The sequence below is a fragment of the Lepus europaeus genome, chromosome 7 (assembly GCF_033115175.1).
Source record: "Lepus europaeus isolate LE1 chromosome 7, mLepTim1.pri, whole genome shotgun sequence".
NCBI classification, from domain to species: Eukaryota; Metazoa; Chordata; class Mammalia; order Lagomorpha; family Leporidae; genus Lepus; species Lepus europaeus.
The window spans coordinates 3,131,314-3,148,218 of NC_084833.1; the positions used below are offsets into that span (position 1 = coordinate 3,131,314).

General features: G+C 66.2%; 1 protein-coding gene across 1 annotated transcript; it reads left to right on the forward strand.

Moving 5' to 3' along the window:
- Positions 1-384: 384 nt before the first annotated feature.
- On the forward strand, positions 385-6,646 carry FGF3 (fibroblast growth factor 3). Its single transcript, XM_062195564.1, has 3 exons — positions 385-604; positions 2,325-2,428; positions 6,176-6,646. The coding sequence occupies exons 1-3, from the start codon at positions 385-387 to the stop codon at positions 6,644-6,646; spliced, it is 795 nt and encodes a 264-aa protein (XP_062051548.1).
- Positions 6,647-16,905: the final 10,259 nt, after the last annotated feature.

Below are 16,905 nucleotides of genomic sequence, written 5' to 3' on the forward strand. Positions count from 1 at the left end.
GAGCGGAGCCGCGGCTCGACGGCCGTGCGCAGGGGCTGAGCGCGCGCAGGCGGCGCCGGGCCCGAACCCCGCGCCGCCGCCTGGGGACCACAGCGGCCTTTTGTTGCCCGAGCGAACGGTCCTTTGCGCAGCAACGGAAATTTCACTGCTCCCGGGTGAAAATTAAAGGGTCTCCCTCTCTCCCTCCCTCCCTCTCCCCTCCCCGCCGCCTCCCTCCCCCTTTCCCCTCACTTCCACCCCCCCCCCCCAACACTTTCCCGCGGAGCCCGCGTCGGCACCGCCAGGCGCAGGAGCCCGCTCCGAGCGCCCGCCGCGGCTCGGTGCTGCCCCTTCCATGGGCTCCGCGCTGGCCCGCAGCCGCCGCCGGGCGGGCGCGATGCCGCGATGGGCCTGATCTGGCTGCTGCTGCTCAGCCTGCTGGAGCCCGGCTGGCCCGCGGCGGACCCCGGCGCGCGGCTGCGGCGCGATGCGGGCGGCCGCGGCGGCGTCTACGAGCACCTTGGCGGGGCGCCCCGGCGCCGGAAGCTCTACTGCGCCACCAAGTACCACCTGCAGCTGCACCCGAGCGGCCGCGTCAACGGCAGCCTGGAGAACAGCGCCTACAGTGAGTGCCCGGCCGCCGGCGAGGGCGCGGGCGAGCGCGCGGGCGCGCCGGGGCGGCCCGGGGAAGGGGCTGCCACCCGCTGCCGCAGCGGAGAAGTGCGCGCGCAGGGGTCCGAGGCGAGCCGGGGGCAGGGGGCTCCCGTCCAAAGGGGGCGCCCGAGGTCTGGCCCCTGCCCGGCTCGCGTGTCCGAGGGGGCGCGGTGGGCGGCCCGGGCACAGCGCTGGGCTGCGCTCGGCGATCCTGGCGAGTTTCAGGCTTTGAGCTTGTCGGAGGGGCGCCGGACCAGGCATTTGTCCTTCTTCTTATGGTTCGGCCGACTTTGCCACCCGCTGCGGTCCCCTCTGCCTCTCTGCTCGCTGCCGAGCCGCTGCCCACGCGCGGAGTGCTCTCGCCCCGGCGGTGCTGGGTCCCTGGACCGCCACTGCCACCGCCAGAGAGACGTGTCCCCCGGAGCGCCCGGCGCGCTCCCGCTACAGGGTGGGGACCGCGGGGCGCTGAGCGGGAGCGCCAAGGGGCGTCCGCCTGGCATCCAGGACTCGTCCCTGGGGCCGAGCCCCTCGGGAGCCTGAGAGGAGGCTCCCGGGCTTGGCCCGTCTGGTTGCGGGGGACTAGGGACCCCGAGAGGAGCGCAAAGCCACGGGGACTCAAAACCGCCCGGCTCGGTGGGGGAGGGAGGGGACTGAAGCCCGGAAGGCCCGCAGCGGGGAGCGTGGGAGGGTGGCCGGGGCCGCCGAGGTCCTTGGCTAGGACGCGCCGCGCTCGCTCGGCTTGCGCCCGGGGCGCAGGAAGCGGTGCGGCGGGTTCCAGGCGGCGGCGGGAAACCGCTGCTTCCGTGAGCAAAGCCGCAGCTCAGCGAAGGCGTCGTTGGGGGAACCCCTCCGGAGCCGCGCGGCGGGGACCAGCGGCCGCCAGCCCGGCTCCCTCCGGATCCAGGCTCCCTCAGCGGCCCAGGGCGCCCCGACTAGGTGCTGGTAGGACGGGCTGCGGGGGCCGCAGAGAGGGGCGCGCGCTCGCAGCCGCCCGTGGCGCGCAACCGGACATGCGTTTCAGGAGGGCTGGGTGGAGTCCACCCAGCCGGCGTCCCTTGGACAGCTGCGCCCTTGCCGGGGGTTGGGGGGGAGCTGCGACCTGCTCCCCCCTGCAGTGAGTGCCAGCAGCACGCCCCGGGCTTCCGGCTGCGGTCTCATCCCGCCTGGAAGCCACTCTCCGTGAACAATGGTCCCACCTGTGACTTTGTTACTAGCACCGCCTCCCCTCCCCGGAGAGCACCGGTGTCCCCAGGGAGATCTCAGCTCTTAGGTACCCCTGGGGAGTGGGTGAGCCCTGGCCAGCTTCCCCTGCCACCTCCAGGATGCGGCCTGTCTCTGTAGTCCCCTGCCCGGGGCACTTCTCTCGTGCCCAGGTGGCATCCTGGCAGGGTCCAGGCAGTGCCTGCTGAGGGCACAGCTCCCCACTCGCATCTGGCGTGAGCATCCTTGGCACCTCCCCCCCCGGGGTATCCGCCTGCTCGCTAAGTGTGTGCCTTGAGGCCGAGGCGCCTGGCACAGGCGGTGTGTGTCTGGGTGGATTTCACTTCTTCCCTCCCAGGTTTGAATTCCTCTCCTTGGAGAAGTCTTTTCCCCCGCCGGCCGTGGTGCACCTGGGCCGGCTCGGTCCTCGGCTTGGGCCTCGTGGTCCTGAGGGGGTGGGTGAGTGATGCCCCCTTCTCCTTCCTTCCCAGGTATCCTGGAGATAACGGCGGTGGAGGTGGGCATCGTGGCCATCAAGGGGCTCTTCTCGGGGCGGTACCTGGCCATGAACAAGAGGGGACGGCTCTACGCCTCGGTGAGTCCAGTCTCGCTACTGGTGGAGTAGCCTCTGGCTTGGGGAGACGTCACGTCGCGGGACACAGGGGACACGGTGATAGAATGCTTTGTCCAGGGCCGCAGAGGTGCTGGGGCTGTGACTCCGTGTCCCGAGCTCTGGGGAGGAGGGTGGCTCTTGGGGATTGGAGGAGGGTGGCCTTTGGGGATTACAAACAATGCCCTGCCCCCCCCCAGTGCTCCCCTTCGCCCTGTTGTCAACCAGGATCACCCTTCCCTGAAGGCTGCTGGGAGCCAGGGAGCCAAGGGCCCCGGAGTGTCCACTCAAATAAATGGATCCAGACCAACCTGGGGACAAAGCCAGGGCATCTGTGGGGCCAGCATGCTTCCCCGGGGTCTCCCTAGAGCTCGCCTGGGGGTGGGGGCAGGGGTGAGTGAAGGAGCCAGCTCCAGCCCAGGTTAGCAAGCAAGGAGCTGTCAGTGCCAAGCAGCGACCCAGGGTCCAGGTTTGGGCCCCGTCTGTCCACCGCCCAGACCTCTGCTAACCAGAGAGGGTCCCCTGACTCCGTGGGCGTCCGTCACGCCCCTCCCCCACGGCCGGGTCGGGTAAATGGGAGATCTGCTGCCTCCAACTGCTCATTATGTGCAATTGGGCCGGTATCCCGTTGGGCAATGAGAGGGTTTCCATCCTCCCGCAGGGGTCTCCCGCGGTCCCCGCTCCGGCAGGGAACACCCGACGCTGCCTCGTCCCCTTTGAAGTCCCTGGAGTGATGCTCTCACCGCAGGTTCCCTGTTTTACCTGTGGAAATGCACAAGCTGAAGCAAACCCCTTTGTTTGCTGGGGCCCAGGGGCCTGCACTTGCTGGGGGCTTTGGGAGCAGGGACCTTCCTGGTGCCAGCTCGTGGTTACTAGCTACGTGGCCTGGGCCTGGAGCCCGGTCCGAGTTCTTGAAGTGAACGGGGCTTTCTGGGCACGTGTGGGGAGCTGGCTTCGTCTTCGCGGCAACGCCACTGCTCCGACCTGGGACGGGGAGATGCCCGGTGGCCTGCGGTGACGGCAGGGCCTCCTGTCCCCACTGGGAGCGCCTCAGCGTGGAGCAGCGTTGGCCAAGTCGGGGACGCCCGCCTCCCCTGCGTCTCATCTCAGGAGGGACGCAGGCCAGGAACACAGAGCAGAGTGGGAGCTGGGGGACCCTGGGATCGAGCCCGCCCATGGCCTCTGCCTCTAGAGCGATAGCCCAGCCGTGGCTGTGGGCAAGAGAGGAGGGAGGCGCCGACTCCTAAGGGGACATCGAGGTCCTGGGGGGGGGGGGGGGGAGGCAGTGTGGCTGGGTGGTGTGGAACTTTCCAGAGCACCCAACAGAGACGCTCTCACTGCGCTGAGGTGACCTGGGAGGGAGGTGGCCGGGTGCCGGGGAGCGAGGTGGCTGGGTGCCGGGAGGGGAGGCGGCCAAGTTCTGGGGAGGGAGGTGGCCAGGTGCTGGGAGGGGAGGCGGCTGTGTGCTGGGAGCAAGGCAGGCCGGTGCTGGGGAGTGAGGTAGCCGGGTGCTGGGAGGGGAGGCGGCCGGGTGCTGGCCCTGTCGCACCTGTGTCCCTGTGCCCTCGAGCCACACCCTGTGTACTTACCTCTACCTCTCACCACCCTGACCCTCAGCTGCCCCTCCCCTCCCCTGGGCTGGCCCGTCCAGTTCAGGGCCAGTGACGCACGCCCCGATCTCCCTGGTGAGGTATAGAGGGGCAGCAGCCCCCCAGCTGACTCAGTGGCTCCCCGACCGCCCCCTAAGTCACTGCCACACGAGCACCCACTCCAGTCCAGAGGCGACCAGGAGCGTGGGAGCTGCTCCCCCCGCCCCCGTCCAGGCCGCCTGAGTCCTCAGAATGAGGGTGCCCCCCGATGCTGCCTCACCACCCTCCTCACGTCCCTTACAAGGCTGGCCCTGGCCACTTCCCACCTGGCCACCACAGGACACTTGGGACTGGGCAGCTGACCTCCAGACAGCGTGTCCCTCATCTGTCCACCCATATCCACCCACCCGGCCATCCATCATCCATCCACCCTTATCCACCCATCCATCCATTTGTCCGTCCACCACCACCCCCCCCCCCAGCATGCCCTCTGTCCTTGGACAGTGTGCGTCCTGAGCACACAGCACACCAGCCCTCTGTCCATGCCCCGGCCTCAGGAACGAGCCACCAGGGCCTCAGCTCCCCCACTGCTCCATGACCCACGCCCCCTGCAGGCTCTGGAGCAGGCACCGTGCCGCTCACCCCCCTGGAACACGCCCCTCCCTGACACCGCGGGTCACCTTGTTGTCCAGGCATTCCTGGGTCTGTGTCCTTTGTGGGGCGGAAGTGGCCCTGCGGCGGGGGGCTTGTGGAACAAGGTGTCAGGACTGACATCATGACCCTCCACCAGTCCCAATGGCAGCTGCCTCCACGGTCCTGCGCTCCTTCCTCGGCCACCCCAGGCATCCCTACAACGTACCAGCAAAAGTCCTGCCCCCACCTTGGAGGGCCTGAACCCCCTGCCCCAAGAAGCTCACAGGCCTGTGTCCTTGGGCGCCTCCTGCCAGCGCCCCTGATAAGGGGAAGCCCCGGTCCTGGGAGAATGTACCTCCCCCCAGGCCTGAGGGACCTGGGTGGCAGCCTCACCCTGAGTTCTGCAGGTGCCGCATGGGAGCGGGGCAGTCACATGGCACCACCGGCAGGGTTCCAGGATTTGGGGCCTGGCCCCACCCCATGCCTCAGTTTCCCCATTTGTAAACCATAGAGGTTGGTCTTGGGCTGAGACCCAGGGAGCTCTGAGCATCCAGGGAGGGGTCGAGAGCAGGGAGGGGCAGCCCTGTCCCCGATCCAGCCGGAGCCTCCTTCCCGGCCCACCTGGAGGATGGAGTTTGATACCCAGGACACAGTGTGCCATGAGGCCCTGCCCGGTCAGCTGCTTCTCCGTGTGTGGGTCTGAGCCCCCTGCCCCGAAGGGGTGAGTGGCCCTGTGAGCCACAGACCCTCCCTCACTGCTGCGGGCACACCAGACCCCAGCTGGAGACAGACCATGAGGGCGGCCCGCCCCTGCCCTGTGGCCTGTCCCCAGAGGAAAAGCAACGTCTTGCCCTGCCCTGCAGGAGGGGCGGGTCCACTGTGGTTGGGAGGGAGCCGCCCTGTTGGTGGCCCCTGGGAGAGATGGCCTCAGTGTCCCCACAGCCCTGGAGCTGGGTGCCACGGTGGATTTACCCTCCGTCCCTGTGTGAGCTGGAACCCCCACGTCTGTGCCAACCCTGAGAACAGCAATCGCAAGGCCAGCTCCTGGCCCCCCGAACCCCCCGGGGCAGGAATGCCTGCCCTGATGGCGCCTCTCTCAGTGCAAATCAGAGCTGGGGCCTTAACTCAGCCTTCAGCAAGGAGCCCGGGCCCAGAACGCCCTGGCCAGGGCCCCCTCCGCAACACCTGGCTGCCGCCCCTCCCCTGGGCTCCCCACCCCCGCCCCACTTCCCTTGTCCAGATGCTGAGCAGCGGGAAGCTGGCCAGGGCACCTGGGAGCTGTGCCGGGCAGACGGCCACTGTCCCGGTGCTGGGGCAGCCCCGAGTCAGTGCACTGGCCGGGGTGGATGGCAGCTGGGGGACCCCAGGTGGGCTGGGCAGGGAGGGGCTGGCTCCGGAGGTCATCGGGCACAGGGCAGAGGGTGTGGGGCAACAGCAGGTGCAGGAGGCAGGAGGGGGAGGAGGGGTCCCGCCCCTGACGCCCGCCTCTCCCCCGCCCCACCTCCCGCAGGAACACTACAGCGCCGAGTGCGAGTTCGTGGAGCGGATTCACGAGCTGGGCTACAACACCTACGCGTCCCGGCTGTACCGCTCGGCGCCCGGCGGGCAGGGCGCGCGGCGGCAGCCCGGCGCCGAGAGACCCTGGTACGTGTCCGTGAACGGCAAGGGCCGGCCCCGCCGGGGCTTCCGGACCCGCCGCACGCAGAAGTCCTCGCTCTTCCTGCCGCGCGTGCTGGACCACAGGGACCACGAGATGGTGCGGCTGCTGCACCGCGGCGCCGCCCGCGTCCTGGCCAGGGGGCTGCAGCCCCGACCCCGGCGGCGGCGGGGGAGGCAGAGCCGCGGACGCCGGCCGGCGCGGGGGCCCGTGCGCGGTCAGGCCCCGCCGCTGGGCAGGGCAGGAGCGGCCGGGGCGCCGCCCTCGGAGACGCCGCTGCTGCGCTGCCGGCGCTCGGCCCCGGCCGCCTCCCCGTGCCCCTGACCCGGGAGCGGGCGCTGCTGAGCCGCCGGACCCGCGGTGCCAGCCCGAGGACCGGGAGGTGCCCAGCGCGGGGCGTGGACGGTGTGGGCGGGCTCCTGTCGGGGGGGCATTAAAGTATTTTATTTTCCTCTGTGATTGCGTGGACTGCGGGCTGGGGACGCGCTGGACGCTGGACGCGCTGGACGCTGGACGCGCTGGCCAGGGGCGCCTGCCAGGGACAGCAGAGCCCCTGGCGCTGCTGGAGGGCGCTGTGCCTGCGGGTGTCCACCTGTGTGCGTGCACGTGTGTATGCGTGTTTCTGTGTCTGCGTGTGGCCATCTGTGTGCACGTGAGGTGTTCATGTGTGTGCACGTGTGTGGAGGGCACTGTGGGGTCCCGTGTCTGCGTGTGTCTATGTGCACATGAGGTGTGTTCATGTGTGTGCACGTGTGTGGAGGGCACTGTGGGGTCCCTTGTCTGCGTGTGTCTATGTGCATGTGAGGTGTGTTCATGTGTGTGCACATGTGTGGAGGGCACTGTGGGGTCCTGTGTCTGCATGTGTCTATCTGTGTGCACGTGAGGTGTTCATGTGTGTGCACGTGTGTGGAGGGCACTGTGGGGTCCCGTGTCTGCGTGTGTCCATCTGTGAGCACGTGAGGTGTGTTCATGTGTGTGCATGTGTGTGGAGGGCACTGTGGGATCCCGTGTCTGCGTGTGTCTATGCACATGAGGTGTGTTCATGTGTGTGCACGTGTGTGGAGGGCACTGTGGGGTCCCGTGTCTGCGTGTGGCCATCTGTGTGCACATGAGGTGTGTTCATGTGTGTGCACGTGTGTGGAGGGCACTGTGGGGTCCCGTGCCTGAGTGTGGCCATCTGTGTGTGCCCACACACGTGAGTTGTGTGCATGTGTGTGTGTTCCTGAGAAGATGTGTATGTCTGTGGGTACATGCGCGTTCCTGGGTGTGCACTGTGGTCATGTGTTCCCAGTGTGTCTGGAGCACAGCTGTGTCTGAATGTGTGTACACGCGTGTGTGTGTGTGCACAGAGGTGAGGAAGGGAGCCAGGTTCACTTCTCCTCCTGCAGCCCCTCCCCTCCTTTTTCCCGGCCCCCGGCCCGGTTTGCCATCTGCCTGGGAAAGGCTGAGGCCGCCTGCTTGGCTGGGGAGTCGGTCAGCGGAGCTCGGACCCGGGCCTCCCCGCAGCTGCCCCCAACTCTGCCCGGAGGGCAGGGACACCTGGGGCTGGGTCCCGTGAGAGCCAGAGGGCGGGGGAGTGTGCACATGCCTGCAGGACACGGCCAGGTGGGCAGGGGCCCAGGTGAGGGGCGTGGCCTGGGCCCCCAGAGGCTGTGGTACCTGGTTCCCATGCCTCGGGGAGGGGGGAGTCCCCCCGGAAGGTGAGCCTTCAGGGCGGTGGCTGCAGCTGGGCCCTTGTCTGGAAGTGAGGGGACCACAGAGGAGGGGCTGAGGCCTTGTGGCTGAACCTGCGCAGGGCGGGGAGTGTGAGGGACCCACTGGCCTCGGCTCTGCGTCCTGCAGGCCTGGATGGAGGGCGGGGGCTGGGGTGCCCAGGGCAGCCCTGGCCCTGGCCCGGCCCTGGGAGTGCTCAGGAAGGAGTGGCATGGTAGCTACCGTTGCAGGTTGAACTGTGTCTCCCCAGCCCCTCGGAGTCCTAATTCTACATACACGGGACTGGACTATGGTCTGGCGTTGCGGTGCAGTGGGTCCGGCTGCCGCTTGGGACACCTCCACCGTGTATTGCGGCGCTGGTTCAAGTCCCGGCTGCTCTGCTACGGACTCAGCTCCCTGCTGATGCTCCCGGGAAGGCTCATGGGAGACCTGGGTGGAGCTCAGGGCCTGGGCGTTTGGGGAGTGAACCATCAGATGGAAGATCTCTCTCTGTCTCTCCCTCTCTCACTCAGCCCTCAAATAAATACATAAGTCAATCTTCACACACACACAAATGACTGTGAGCTTATGTGGAAATAGTCATTGCGAATGTGATTCCTTTAGATGAGGTCGCACGGATGGAGGTTCGAGTCCCAGTTGCCCCTCTTCCAGGCCAGCTCTCTGCTGTGGCCCGGGAAGGCAGTGGAGGATGGCCCATGCTTGGGCCCTGCACCCACATGGGAGACCAGGAGGAAGCTCCTGGCTTTGGCCTGGTTCTTCCCCAGCCATTGCTGCCATCCAGGAGTGAACCAGCGGATGGAAGCCCTCTCTCTCTCTCTCTCTCTCTCTCTCTCTCTGTCTCTCTCTCTCTCTCTCCCTCTCTCTGTCTCTCTCTCTCTCTTTCTCTCTCTCTAACTGCCATTCAAGTAAATAAATAAACCTTGTAAAAACAGAATTTCTGGAATCCGTGCCATCGTTTTTTTCCCACTATATGCATTTTTCCTTGAGTATTTTGAAGCCCCCTATGTACAGAGACTTCGAGTTGGTTTTTGCTCCATAATACTCACCTCTTCATTCCATTTCCACCAACTTTTATTTAAAAATTTTTTTTGAAAATCAGAGAGAGAGAGAGAGAGAGAGAGAAAGGTCTTCTGATTGCTGGCTCACTCCCCAAATGGCTGCATCAGCTAGGCTGGGCCAGGCCAAAGCCAGGAGCTTCCTCCAGGTCGCCCACGTGGGTGCAGGGGCCCGAGGCCTTGGGCCATGTTCTACTGCTTTCCCAGGCCATAGCAGAGCTGGATCAGAAGTGGAGCAGCCGGGATTCGAACCGGCGACCATGTGGGATGCTGGCCCTGCAGGCAGGGATCTAACCCACGGTGCCACAGCTCCGGCCCCTCCAGCAGCTTGTTGGAGTTGCCTCACTCAGAGGCTAGGCCAGGCCAGGTGGAGGGAGCCAGCCCTGCCACACGGGGTCTCGGGGTCTCGTTCAGCCTCCAGGCCCGGGAGACAGGGCCCTCCTGCTGTTAAAGATGCCGACGAGCACCCAGGTGGCCCCAAAAGGGAGCGACCCCCCAGTGCTGAGGGAGGGGCAGAGGAGAGCAGGTAGGACTGGAGCAAGGAGGAGCCGGGGCTCGGTGGGGTCCTGGGAGCCCACCCCCTGTTGCCGTCTGGCCGGATCCCTGCCCCTCCGTGAGCCTGGAGGAAGCCGATGATGGAGACCCGGCACCCACAGGCTCCAGGGACAGCCGCCCTCTGCCCTGGATTTGCTCGGCCAGGAGACAAAAGAGCGGAAGAACAGAGCTGAGAGGCCAGCGCTGTGGCATAGCAGTTAAAGCTGCTGCCTGGGGCACCCACATCCCACTTGAGCACTGGTTCGAGTCCCAGCTGCTCCACTTCCGATCCAGCTCCCTGCTAATGCACCTGGGAAAGCAGTGGAGGATGGGCCAAGTGCTTGGGCCCCTGCACCCATGTGGGAGATCCAGATGGAGTTCTGGGCTCCTGGCTTGCAGCCATTTGGGGAGTGAACCAGCGGATGGAAGCTCTTTCTCTCTCTCTCTGTCTCTCTGTCTCTCTCTCGCTCTCTCACTCTCTCTCTCTCTCTCTCTCTCTCTGAGTTTCAAATAAATCAGTCTTATAAAAGAGAAGCCAAGGGGCTGGGGCAAGGACCTGTCCGGTGCTGTTGCTGTGAGAACCGAAGGCTGAGCCGTGTGGCCTGAACACAGCGATTCCACTCGGGAACCAGGGATGCAGGCCCCAGGAGAGCTCCCGGGAAGCCCCGAGCGCGTCCTCCCCACAGCCGGCCACACGGTGGGTGTGACCCAGGCCCAAGGGAGGGAAGCTCCCCTGGGACAAGCAGGTCACAGAGCGACACAACCTGCTGGGGCCAGAGTCAGCGCGGAGGGTGAGAAGGTTCTGGAGCCGGAGGAGGGGGCGGGTCACGTGGCCGTGTGGCTGAGAACCGGGACAGAAGTGCCCCCCACGCTGATCGAGGCATCCACGGGAGGGGGGGGCAGGTGCTGTGGCACGGGGTCAGGACCCGGCTCTGAGCCCAACTCCAGCTCCCTGCTGGTGGGCACCCTGGGAGGCAGCCGTGACGGCTCCGGGACATGGGTCCTGCCACCCGCGTGGGAGACCCCAATGGAGATGCCGGCTCCCAGCTCCAGCCTGGCCCAGCCCCAGCTGCTGTGGGCATTTGCGGAGTGAACCAGCTCTGTCCGTCTCTCAAAGAAGCCCTGGAGAGCGACCAGCAAGAAGGAGCCGTGCGACCCCAGGGGCCCCGGCAAGGGCGGCTGAGCAGGCTCCGGTGCACCCCTGCATGCCCTACAGGGAAACATGGCCCGTCTGGTGAAGCCCAAAGAGCGAGCCGCCCACTGCCAGGCCCCTGGGCCCAGCCCTGGGTGCCCCTCCCCCGTCGGCTGTGACGCCACCTCCTACACAGAAGACCTGGACTCAGACGCTCCCACGGGGCCTTTGAACCCTGGGTGACCATGCTCCCGGCGAACGGCCCGTCCAAAGTGGCTGCTGCCGGAGACACACGGCAACCTCCCAGGCGCCCTACGGGCAGCTCTTGTTTTTGGTGCTCCAGGGGCCCAAGCGCTTGGGCCACCGCTGCTTCTCCCAGGTGCATTAGTGGGGAGCTGGATTGGAAGTGGAGCAGCCAGGACTCCAGCTGGCACCGTCTGGGATGCTGGCACGCAGGTCGCAGGTGGCAGCTCCCTAAGCTTTTCTTAGGGCCACAGAGCCTGACCCAAAGCTCCTCGGGCTCCAGCGCCTGGATGTTGTCCTCCAGGGTCCCCAGGGGAGGGGTCCCCAGCACAGCCGTGTGGGTAAACCCTAGGCCAGTGTCCTTGAGGCGTCACAGAGCCGCCCACAAGCCGGCCACGCCACGCCTGGGAGCAGCCCCGGGCAGAATGAAGACCTGAGACCACGCCAGAACCCGCACACGGACAGAAGCCCAAGGGTAGAAGCAGCCCCAGTGACCCCTGTAGCTGTGGCCGCACAGCAAGTATCTGATCCCAGTGACCCAGGAGGGAGCCTGTGTCTCAGGAGATGGCCCCGTGGGCAGCAATGTCCCCACTGCCAGATCTGGAGACCAGGGTAGGGTGGGGGAGGGAAAGGAGCTGGGGAAGTGAGCAGCAGCCAGGAGTGGGCCCAGGGGTCCTTGCTGGGTGGGCTCGGGACAGCAGTAGCCACAGGGTCACAGTGACTGGTGTGCCACACCGCACCTGACCGCACACCTGCCGCAGGTGAGCCACGCGGTGGCAGAATTGGAGCTCAACGTTGTGATGGCCCAGCCACGCCCGCACGTTTTCCTCTCAAAGGGGCCTTCTCCCTCCAATGGGCAGAATTCGGGACAGGAGTGGGGGTGGGGTTGCACCTGTGGTCCGAGCCGGCGCCTGCTGCCTGCAGTACCGAGTCTGACCAGCAGATGGCAGTGGTCTCAGGAGCAAGGTCCAAGAGGCCCCAGGCCTGACTGTGCCAGCAGGTGCCCAGCCCTGAGGTTCCTGGCAGCTGGGGAGGGGGCGGGAGGAGACCTGGCCTGGCCATCCCGGCTTACCCAGGATGACACATGGGGGCAGCAGGCGGGCCTCTGGAGACGGCCATGCCCCGCACGACAAGGACAGTGAGAGTGAGGTAGGGAGAGGAAGAGCCCCGCCCCCTGCACCCACTCGCCCAATCCCCCAGGGCTGCACCCATCCCCCTCAGCTCTGCCCTGGGTTCCACTTCTCCCCGTGGGCCAGGCCAGGGCTGAGAGGAGGAAGGACGCTTGCCCAGGCCCCAGCAGCTGGTGAGCCAGAGAGATACACGCTCGGTGTCCACAGGGGGTGCCTGGGGCTTAGGAGCCCTTGGTCTAGAGGGGTGCCCGGCGATGGCTGGGCAGGTGGTGTGGCTCTGTCATCCCCTGGCTGCCCAGGTCGGAGGCCGAGGCTCCAGGGTAACCGGTCCAGACTGGAAGCCGGGTCTGAGGCCACTGTGCTGGCCACACAGAGAACAGTGGCCCTGGGGACCATGCTGCCCCTCCCCCAGACACTCTCCCTAGGTTGGAGGACAGGTGGCAGCTGCGGGTCCTGGGGAGGCGTGCCCAGGGACCTGCGGGCCTCAGTGTCCAGGGGCCCGGCAGGACGGGGGAGCTCACACACCCCAGCTCTCTACTGATGGTCTGAGAAAACAGTGGAAGATGACCCAAGTGCTTGGGCCCCTGAACCCACATGGGAGACCCGGAAGAAGCTCCTGGCTTTGGACCGGCTCAGCTGCAGCCATTTGGAGAGTGAACATCGGGTGGAAGACCTCTCCCCACCCCCCCCCTTCTCTCTCTCTCTCTCTCTCTCTCTGTTTCTCCTCTCTCTGTAACTCTGATCTCAAATAAATAAATAAATCTTAAAAAAAAAAAAAAGAAAGGCCGTCTCCCAGGAGCCACACCCCCCTCGGGTGCTGACCACTGCCTTCACCCCACGCCGCAAGGGAGGCTGGGAAGTATGGTTGGATCCGAGGCGCCCACGTGCCAAGCAGAATTCAGGGCTTCTACTCCCAGGAGAGCAGGAGAGGCCGTGGGAGGCTCCGGCCGGCAGAGTGGGCGCCAGGGCTCCACACCCTCCTGTGCGCGTCGGGAGGCTGGCGTCACGTTCTTCCTCCCGGAGCAGCGGCTTCACACCCGGGCACAGAGCGCCTGGCATGTGGACGGCAGAGGCAGGGTTTACCCCAGCTCAGCTGAGACCACGAGACCCCCCCTTGCCAGAGCCCAGAGGGCTCCCCCCACCTGGCGCCAGGTGGCTGTCACCCCAGGCCCCTCCCTGGGCAGGGCCAGGCCTGCTGCCCTCGGCTGCAGTGCCCAGGCCCTGGGGTCAGCCCCTGACAGAGCGGGCAGGCCTGGGGGCGGGGGCGGGGGCTGCAGGGCCCTAGGGAGATTGTGCACCAGGCAGAAGCTCGGGCCACACGCTCGGCCACCCTGAGCCCAGCGTGGGTTCCCAACTCAGTGGTCCCAGCCTTGCATGGACAGTGGGACCAGTAGTGGGGCTCTGGGCCCCACCTGGGCTCTCGGCTCCCACCCGGGGCCAGCGGGCAGGGTGCACGAGATAATGGTGCTGACTGTGGCTCTCCTGGGTCCCCCCGGGGGGGGCAGTATGAACCCTCAAGCCCTGCCATCTGGGGCCAGCTCTGCCCTGCCCATCTGGGGACCCCGCACGGAGGCCAGGGCTGGCCCTGGGAGCCCAGGGCTGAGGTGACAGGGCCAGCGAACGGGACCAGACTTCCTCCGTGGCCCTAGGGCTGCAGCTCCCCGGGATGACCTGGGTCCTTTGGGGCAGCCTTGCTCTGATCCGGAAGGGCAGGAGTGGACCCGGCCAGGAATGGGGGGAGCTGGTCCCTGGCTGCTCCGTGGTTCCCCGAGGAGGTGTGAGTTGTTCCTGTCACCCCCATTCTGCCAGCGCTGGAACGGCTCAGAGAGGTGGAGCCACCTGGCCAAAGTCACACAGAGGTCACCCCGGCTCCCCCCCCTTCTCCTCTCCAGCCCTGGGTGCTGAGCCCTCCCCTACCCCAGAGCCGTGTCAGCCAGGCCCTGTGCGGGTCTGGGGGTCTCCAAGCAGGCAGAACCCCTGATCTGATGCCCCTGGCAACAGCTGCTCACCCCGACAGCCAGGAGCCCTGCAGGGGGTGCTGCCGGGCAGGGATAATGCCAGCCAGGGAGGAGGGCGGGGCCTGGTCATGGGGAACGCCTGCGGTCCAGCCCCAGCCCCTCCTCGCGGGTCCCCGTCCCCCGGTCAGCTGTTGCGGTGGCCAGCGGTGCTGTCTCGCTGACAGTGGGGCTGAGCTGTATGGTCCAATCCACCTCCAGCAGGGCAGGGAGCCGAGGGTGAGCCAGGCCTGCCGGGCCGGTGTGGCTGGCACTGGGGAGGTGGGGCCGGTGCAGGAGACGGTAGCCGCTGGCAGATGGCACACAGCACGCCTCTTGGGGTAGGGGTGGGGCGCTTCCAGGGAGGAGGGCATTACTGGGGGAAAGCGACTTCCGACCCGAGCCTGTGAGTGTGGGGCATGTATCCATAGGAGCGACTCCTGGATCTGAAAGACTGGCGCCCGGAGCCGCCGCTCTCCTGCCCGTGTGCCACGACCTCACAGCAGCGCCCTCAGCTGCAAGGTGGCCCTCAGGTGGGCTGCAGGGAGGAGGTGACCTCAGGGAGCCAAAACCTCAGGGAAGGCTCTCAGCACCGCCCGGGGACCAGGGAGGGGGCGGGACAACTCAGGCAGGAGCTGGGCCCGGGACTCTGCATCTTGTTTCCAGTGCATCTGTGGCTCCGAGGGCGGGGGCAGAGGCCCCTGGGTGCTCTCAGCAGGTCGCCTGCAGCCCCTCCCTGGTTGTCTGCAGACCCCCAGGCCCTCCCCAGCCCCCTGCAGTATGAATGGCAGCACAGCTCTGCCCACCAACACCCCCAAATCCAGTCAAAAGCTCCTTAGCAGGTGCCATGGGGCGACAGCCCCAAGCCCAAAGGTGCAGATTTGCCCTCCACTCCCTGTGATGGACAGGGGCTCCCACTTACCCTGCACCCAGACTCGCCCAGGCTTCTGGGAAAACTGCCGCGGCCCCATGAGAGCCAGGGACACAGAGAAGCAGCCGGCAGAGAAATGGCCCCAGAGACGCTCAGCGGGGCTCTGCATCCAAGCGGCCCCGGGCCGTTCACACCGAGGCGAAGAGCGACATCGCCCAGCTCAGGGACAGCCGTGTGTCCTGTCGCTTTGCCCCCAACCACACCAAGAGACCACTGTTCACACAGCATTTGCATTGCATTGGGCGTTAGGGGCTCTAGAGACAACTCCAAGTATAGGAACAATGAGTGTAGGGTCCCTGGAATTACGGGGCCGTTCCGCGGGAGGGACTTCAGCATCCATGGGTCCTGGGGCCGGTCTCCTACAGACACCGAGAGACAGCAGCCGTCAGTCCTGGCGGTCAGCTCTCGGGCCCGGGAGAGACAGGCCGAAGGCCTCCTTGCCACGGTCACCACGACGAGGCAGCTCCGAGGAACTGTCACAGCCCCCAGGAGCCCTGGGAGACGCCAGGAGGAAGCGCCGTGTGCACTGGGAGTTAGGTGAGCCAGGAGGACTTCTTTGTAAAGGGAGGGCTTTAGTTAGTAACAATGGATCCATATTGGTTGTTGCAACAAAGTATCGCAGCAAGGCTGGGATGCTCTGAGTAGACCAGAGCCAGGATAGGGAAGAGCGCGCAGGTGGCTGAGATAAAACCAGCTGGCAAGGTCAATGTCGTGGTGCCGCCAAGTTCACTGCCACTTGGGAAGCCTGCGTCTCATCACTGAGTGCCTGGGTGCAAGCCCACCTCGCCTTCCGATCCTGCGTCCTGCTGACGCGCATCCTAGGAGGCCGCGGACAATGGCCCAAGTGTCTGGGCCCCTGCCACCCACACGGGAGACCCAGATGGAGCTCCTGGCTCCTGGCTTTGGCCTGGCCCAGCCCAGGCTGGTGTGGGTATTTGGGGACTGAACCAGCTGGTGGAGGACCTCTCTCTATGTATACCTATCTCTCTGCCCTTCGAATTTAAAAAAATAAATAAATAAATGAAATGATTCCTTTTCAAAAAGCTAGTAAATAAAACAAAAGGCGAGTCTCAGAGCCGGCCTGTCGAGTTCATGTAGGCGAGCAAGCGCAGGGCACACCCCGAGCCGGCGAGGCTCTGCTCCCGTGGGCGTCAGGAACGTACCGCCCACGGCATGGACTGGCGGAGCCAGAGCCACTGCACCTGAGTCACGTGTCCCTGGCGGCACTGCTCACCCCACGAGCCAGCCTAGCAGCCAGCCCACATGGTCCGCAGAGCAGAGCGCTCACAGCAGCCGCAGCGCCCGGCCCATCCTCCGGCCGAGGTCACGGCCACGACCTCACGGCGTTGCGGTGTGGGAAAACGGCCCTTTGTGTCGTATTTCTGCAGGGTGATTCACTCGCTCTCATGTCTCTGTTTGGCCAATAAATATTTATCAGGCCTCGACTGTGCCAGGCGGTCCCTCTGTTTAGGAGCCGGGGGTGTCATGGGAGAAGCAGGCCACGGAGCCAGCAGTTGTCACCCCCGGCCCCGGGAGTGAGGCGCCCACCGAGGCAGCCCTGCCAGACTGGGAGCCAGGGGGCGGGCCCGGCAGCTCTCGGAGACGAGCATCTCACAGAGAAGGTGGGACAGGTTCCGCGGGCGCCATGCGAGGCTCAGAGCCCAGCGAGCGGGGTTAGCTGGGCAGCTGGAGACCGGACCCACAGGTGCAGCCAGCCAAGGCCGCCGGAGCCCTCGGCCCAGCACTGGGGAGCCACAGAGGGTCAAAGAGGCAGCGGCGAGATCGGGTTGCATCGGGGGCGACTCCCAGGAGCCGCCCCGGCCTCAGCCCTCCTGCACTGTGACAGGGCCA